The sequence below is a fragment of the Perca fluviatilis genome, unplaced genomic scaffold (genome assembly GCF_010015445.1).
Source record: "Perca fluviatilis unplaced genomic scaffold, GENO_Pfluv_1.0 PFLUV_unplaced_scaf_74, whole genome shotgun sequence".
Taxonomy (NCBI): domain Eukaryota; kingdom Metazoa; phylum Chordata; class Actinopteri; order Perciformes; family Percidae; genus Perca; species Perca fluviatilis.
In genome coordinates, this window is record NW_024375753.1 from 1 (window position 1) to 7406 (window position 7406).

The 7406-nt window shown below is 39.9% G+C and overlaps 1 protein-coding gene across 1 annotated transcript; it reads left to right on the plus strand.

The window, feature by feature from the left end:
* Window positions 1-1550: 1550 nt before the first annotated feature.
* On the plus strand, window positions 1551-6923 carry LOC120555316 (the record flags this gene model as incomplete). Its single annotated transcript, XM_039793980.1, is given in 4 exon segments — window positions 1551-1607; window positions 1980-2009; window positions 2115-2169; window positions 5565-6923. Coding segments are annotated over 4 exon segments (539 nt in total), but the record flags the coding sequence as incomplete, so codon positions are not given.
* Window positions 6924-7406: the final 483 nt, after the last annotated feature.

The window sequence follows — 7406 nt, forward strand, 5'->3', positions numbered from 1 at the left end:
TCACCCTTTTTTAAATCACGAGTCAACCAACAGCCTGGATATTTTTGTTTTTGCCATTTATGTGGCTGAACTTAGAGCCAACTGGAGGCGGTAAGTTATACATTTGTGAAAATGTTAGTAAGAAGAACGTTACAACCAACGGTTTAAAGACGTCAACGGCTAAAGTTTTTAGCTAACCAGCAAGGACGTATTTTAGAATACAGACGACGTGTACCGTCCCTCACTGCACTATCAAACAACTTGCTTATGTCGTTTGCTAACATTAAATTACTTCTCTAATCTGTTGTGTGCCTGTCCCACAACGTTAGTTAAATATTTAACGTTGTAAATAAAAGCTTAAAAGTGTACTGTGCACAATGCTTTCCTCAAAAAACAATGTTACGTTATAGTTATACAAAAGTAGTCCCTCTCAATCATCACTTATTATGACCCACTAGACATGAGTGTGTGGTGGTGTCTGTATCTGCGGTTGCACGTTGTGAAAATCGGAGATGGGAGTAAGTCACACATGGGCAAGTCACAAGCAAGTCTCAAGTCTTAACCTTCAAGTCTCAGGCAAGTCCAAGTCATTTTTTGTGACAATCAAGCAAGTCAAGTCATAGCTTTGGTCAAGCAAGTCACAAGTCAAGTCATATAAAAGTTTCCATTTTTAAACAAGCTAAAGACAGTGATTATGAACTGCTGGAGTTTTATTTGCATTTTTTTTTGTGCATTTTTTGTGTGTAATATGTATGTATGTGTGTGCCTGGTTTTATTTGCTCTTACCGCCACCTTGAACAAAGAGGGGAGGGTGTGCTTATTCATGGCCGAAAACTGAACTCTACATCACAAACGTCCAAATAGTGGTTCAGCTGAAAATGGGGGCTGGAACTCGAATCTCTCCCGACTTGAAGTGAAATTCGACGTGGTGGTGGTTGACGTCGGAAATATTTGTAGTGCAGACCTTGCAAGCTGCCGTTCGTTTCTTCTTTGCTTGGTCAGATGGGTATCCTTATAGCCAAACTTTATTATTTTCGTTGCAGAGGGGTCCATGACGTTAAGTTACTATCCGTTGCCAGTCTCGTTTACTGACGGTCTGCCGCCGTGTGCCGCGTCATCATATCATCGGGTTCCCGCGCATGCAACAGCACTAAAATCGTAACGTTAACTCCTCCTCAATATCAGAGGGGAAAAAAAATATATTTATTAAACAGAAAGTCAAGTCATTTGACTCAAGTCTAGGTCAAGTCTCAAGTCATGAATATCAAGTCAAAGTCAAGTCGAGTCTTTTATGAATGTTTATCAAGCAAGTCTCAAGTCCTAAAATTTGAGACTCGAGTCAAGTCATGTGACTCAAGTCCCCCATGTCTGGTGTAAATATTAGCGATCGCCCAAGCCCATGTTTTATTTAAAATTTAGAATTTTACTCCTGTGTGTTTTTGTACTTTATGATTTCTCTTGTGTGGTGTTGATAAGCGTGAATACAATGATGTAATATAAAAATGATATATACAAAACAGGTAGTAGCAGATGGGCCTTAATTCTTCGTGTCTCTGTGTGTGTTTGTTAAGGAACTAACAGGGGTACCAACGCTAAGCCAGCCGGCGTAAAGAAACCTCTCCTACAGGGTGAGTGTTTTCCTCTAGAAATTATGTGTTTGTTTTTTTTACAGTTATGTGATTTTTTTGATGTGCCGAAGTGTGATTGTGTTTAGATGTGTTAAACCAAGCAGGAGATGATGAAGTGAGGTGTGGTAATATACACAGTATTATAAGAAAACGTGTGTGTAGACAATAACTGCAGTAATAATGGTAACACTGCCAACCGGAACAACGATCTAGAAAGATGTCACAAAGACGTGATTTTGCATCAAGCTCATTACATTGAAATAGATGAATTGAGTCTCCCCATATTATCAATATTGTGGCAGTTCATATATATATATATATATATATATATATATATATATATATCCATTTTCTTTTTCTTTACATATTCAGATGAATCCTCTACTGACTCTGGCGTCTCACGTGAGTATCTTTTATCCACTGATTGAAAGCTGCATCAAGCTTCAACACTTGTTAGTATCTACTGACATAACGTACTCACTCACTCACCTCTGTTCATCCCTGCAGGCGACGAACCCCCCAGCCCTGAGTCAGCAAGCCTCAAGGAGAATGAAGAAAATGAGTAGGTCTAATGAGACAAATAGATTTAGTTTGGGATATACAGGGATTAAAGTCTCCGTCGCTACAACGGATTTCCGTAAATTTGATTTTTGTAAGGCAACTACAAATATTAGGTCTGTTGAATGAATTAGAATTTTGTGATGTTTAATGTTTACAGACCTAATAGTGTTTTTGAGAACTTCCTGTGTCTCAATCAGTGACACATCAGCCATGAGTTTCGCTTTATTTATGCTGTAGCCTAGCTACACGCTTATCTCATTAGCCCGTTTGCTTAAAAAACACACATCTGGAGAACTAAAGAATGGTCTAAAAGTTTTCGGATTATAGTGACACAAACGAGACAGCTGATAAGGTAGGCCAATGTGTTGAACTTTTTGGGGTATGATCGATTGTGAGTGCGGGGTGCGCAACACATGGATGTAGCTAGGTTATAACAATAATAACGGCGCAACATGGTGATTTATTTTAAACTGGCCTTAAACATCCAAGCTCGGGCGCAAATCAATCAGTTGTCAGGAAAGAAAACAAAAGGTCTCGCGGCATGCTACTAACAAGCTAGCGTTAGCTCCTCGGTTAGAATGGGCCAGTGTATGAAGGTCTGGCCAGAGGTGCGGACCAGGTGGCGGACGAGGCTGAGAGCATCGTGGCTGAGGTTAGCACAACAAGCGGATCAGCGTGCGAGTCAGTCTAGCGCTAATGAAACGGAGCTGGAAGACCCGCCTGCAGGTTCCTGATCAGCTAGCAACGGAGAGAGGGTTGTGAATAAGACGATGACGGTGTCTCGGCGGTGCTCCACCTGTGGTAGGGTATGTTTGAAACACAGCCAACATGCTAACACACATTTGACGGTGTCATCCAGACACAGACCTGCCAACCTGTACGCATTTTGCGTAGTAGATACGCATTTTGACATCAAAATACGGTGATACGATTTGTCACTTTAAACTACACGAAAATCAGGTGACTGCTTGAGTTCACTCGTTGACGTGCAGTAGCCGTCTCAGTCTAACTCATGATGATAGTAGGCAGCTAAAACTTATGGCTAAAACAGCGTAGCAGCCACGAGCATGCTGGAAAAAAAAAAAATAAAGAAGAAGAGTTCGACCAATCACACCTTTGGGTTCCTTCCTCTAATGTCAAGCGGGGATATCGGCTACTGATACCAAAACGAAAGCATATAAGGTGAAATTAATTAATTTACCTGTCAACTTTGGAGAAATATTATTTATTTATATTATTATTACTAAAGCCTTGCATTTGGTATACAAAGTCTTGGATTTCATTACAAAGGTCTTATATTTTTTTGCCTTTCCTAGGATTAAGTTCATAACATAACAAAATTAACTGTTATGTAGGTTAATTAAAAACTGACCAGAGCCCCTCGCTGGACGCACCGGAGGACCGAGACACAATGTAAACACTCCTCTCTGACCGGTACCAGGGGGTTAGCGGTTAAACTGAACGGAGGATATGCAGAATGTGTCGGTGGATGTCGGACTTTGGCTGGCCGCTCGGCGCCTTCAGACAAAGCTCAAGCTAACAGGCTAACGGCTTATTAGCTAGCCAAACACCGAGCAATAACGTCTGCAAAGATTGGATCTGTGAGCGCATCAATCTGCTCGGTGTGTCTTAGAACAAGTCTGCTGGACTCTAACATCTGTTGATCCGTGCAGTTCACTGTGAGCAGATTATTTAGAGACGATGTGACCGGCAGGTAACGTTAGCGGTTATCTGCTACTGTAGCAGAGCTGCAAGGAAACGCTGAACTGAGCTGTGTGTTTTCAGTGTTAAACACTGCTGCAGGTATTCATGCACGACTGTTGTTGGTGATTTCCAGAGGTGGAAGACTTACTCACATCATGTATTGCAGTAAAAGTAGATAAAACAGTGTTGTAGAGTTACAAATTACTTGTCAGTCCTGCATTCAACATCTTCCCTATGTAATAGTACAAAAGTATTATCAAAATATACTTAAAGTACCAAAAGTAAAAGTGCTCATTATGCAGTGTAATATATTTTATTTTATTGGATTATAATATGATCCAATTAATTGTATTAAATATGACCGATAATTTAAATAAAATGTTTTATTTAATTCAAGTAGCCTACTTGAACATAATTATTTTCTAGGGTTTAAAATGTATACAGATTTGACATTTAATGGCACATTTATTCTGTGTGCGTGCCGCCGTGTTCATGAACCAGAACTTCAACAATAAATCAATAAGTTGCTACTCCAAAACGTTTTTCAAGGTTGGCAGGTCTGCAGTCATGCCGATCACCGGGGTGAAAAAAAAAACCGGGCACAACTCTTTATTCCCGCTGCTATTAAGCAGCCTTTAGACACATAGCAGGGGGTGAAACAAGCACTGCTGCAATTGGCATTTACATTGGCATAATATATTACATTAGATAATAGAGTATCTAGTTTGAATTTAAATAAAAAAGCTTTCACTGAAAAGTTATATATGTTTAATTATTTGTAGCGCTTGAATAAAAATAGTGAAGTCTTGCAAACTTGATTTTATAGGTTTGACTTGGTGTTGAATTGCATATTAACAATAAAAATAAAATACAAATCTCCTATTAAACATTCTTGGCCTAAAGTAATGAGAGTGTAAGATAAAGCCTTTCTACAATATGATTGCCGCAGTAGAAAAGAACAGCAGTGGTTAGTCGTGGGATGGTACTGAAATATTGTTTTGTTCATCAGGAAAAGAGAACACTAGCTACACTCCCTCTACGCTGTTTGCGTCTTGTTGTACATTAAAAACCAATAGGGCGCGATCTCAAAAGGGCTGCTATCTGTATAGGTCGATGTGAACAGCTTACGACTTGGCCCGAAAAAAAAAAAGTTCAGTCAAAAGATTTTTTTTCACTTTAATCCCTGGATATATAAAATAAAAAGGGGAATTTGAAAATCAACAAGTACATATAAAAGCTCAAAAAATGCATCAACTGCCTCCGATTAAAGGGTTTAGGGGACGGGGTGTACTTTATTTTAAAGATTAATGAATTTCATTATTCAAACAGCATCATTGTGGTCTTGTTATGTAGAACTTTGTAGCTATGAAAACAAAATGATCAGATAAAATATAGTTTGTTTTCGTTTGTCTCAAGTGGCTAAAAGTTAGGCCAGTTTGTAGGTAGAGATTCAGAAAAGTGTGACCTGTAATTAATATGAATTCAGAAGCACCTTAAAGAGACTCCTGAAACATCTATCATCAAATCTAATGTAAAATGATGACCTAGTGTCTGAGTTATATAAAATCTGTTGTGAGAAAACTGACATTTACAGACATTTTGTATTTCATTTAATCTTAGTTAACAAAGATCTTTAACTCCTTCTTGCACACACACACACACACACACTCACTAACTCTCTCTCTGTCTCAGGTGTGGTGTGGTGTGGTGTGGTGTGTCTCGGGCCAAACTGAGACGCTCCCTCACCGCCGATGACTCTCAGGTCAACTCGCCCTCCGCTCTCCAGAGGCGTAACCGCGGCGACCGGCTCCCCATCCCCATCCTGCTCCCCGGCCGACCAATCACAGCCCTTCTCTTCAAACACCAGCAACATCGACCAGCTGCAGCTCGCTCTGCTCACCGCCCCGCTCGGCTCGCAGCCGGCGAGTCTGGCCGCCAGCCAGTCGCTTCAGCTGCAAAGCCCCGCCTTCTTCCTGGACTACGATTCCCAGAGTACACCAGGGTGCATCTCCTCTCTGGAGGCCTACGAGGACTTCGGAGAGCCAGGAGGAGGATAGTTCTTATAGACGGCATTACTGCTAACTTTTGACAATCATATCATTATTTTTTTTTTTTTTTAATTTGACAAAATTGCAAAACATTCCGTTCTTCCAGCATCTCAGTCGTGAGAATTTTCTGCTTTTCTTTTGTCTTATGTGTTTGAAAAGTAAATATTTTTGTTGATCACTTTCGCTTTAAGATATTGTGTTGGATAGTCTTCATAGTTCTACATGATATTGTAGGTCAAACAATTAATCGAGTAAAGATACCCTGCCGAGTTTTCTTGAATTCACATTCAGTGTTTTCTACAAAAATGCGTTGTGGTGAAACATTGTCGTGAAACAAGCGTGATGAATTTATATATTCGGGTGTGTTTGCGTCTTTCCAGCAGCTTCACGAGAACTATAGACTGTCAAAGACAGATGTCTTACCTACAGATCAGACATTTTGTGAAGACTCATCTCGACAATTTTTAGACTGCAACATCTAAGTTGGACCAATGTCTCTGTAGTAGAAAAGCATACAATTTCATTTATATATGATGTGTTACAAGAACATGAGCAAGTGAATATGGAGGGTATAGAAAAGGACCGGGGGAAAAGAATTAGGTATGGGAATAGCAAAGGTCACCTGGGACAAAGGGCTGAATGTCAATATGTGCTCCCTTAATGCCAGACACTGTTTGATCCAGTTCAAAATGTTGCACAGGTTGCATTATTCAAAGGTGAAGTTACAGAAAATCTTCCCAGATGTGTCCCCAATTTGTGAAAAATGTAACCAAGCGGATGCAGATTTACTACATAGTTATGCACTACGTCCTAAGCTACAGGAATTCTGGGTGGCAATATTTTCGTTCTATTCACAGGTTTTTAAAGTTCAAATAAGACCAGACCTACTTTGGGTTATACTGGGTGCTTCAGATCACTAAGAAACTTCAGAGTGTCGTGGAAGTTTCCTTTGCAGCATGGGGTAGAGTTTGAGAGTTTAGTAAATTGAAACAAATAAGACAGACTGAGACTAAAACCAAGTTGGGTTTTTGTATTTTATTAAAAAATATATATTTGCAAATCGGATCAACATGATTTCACAAAAGGCCGCAGCCCAGTGTGGAGTCAGTTTTCTCAAATGAGTGAACAAGAACACCAGGCTTATATGCATCTTCAGGTGACCGCACATACGCACTTGGATTATTATGACGCTACAATTTTGACAGGCAATCTGATACACATGAAGACAATCAGAGGAATACAAGAGACATCTTGGAGTCATCTCACCTCCTCCTCCCTGTACGACTTTCACCCCCCAGTTACATCTTAACTAGCATGGGAAAACATGAGATAGTTTTAGGGTGACCTTGTACCTTTATCGGTTCAGGCTAACAGTGCTCACATTATGTTCCAGACTGCATGTCTCACAAAGTTTAGAATCAAAATCTGCATGTGGGAATGAGATAGACTCTTTCAGCATTTGTGAGAGAATTAAAGTAGAAATAAA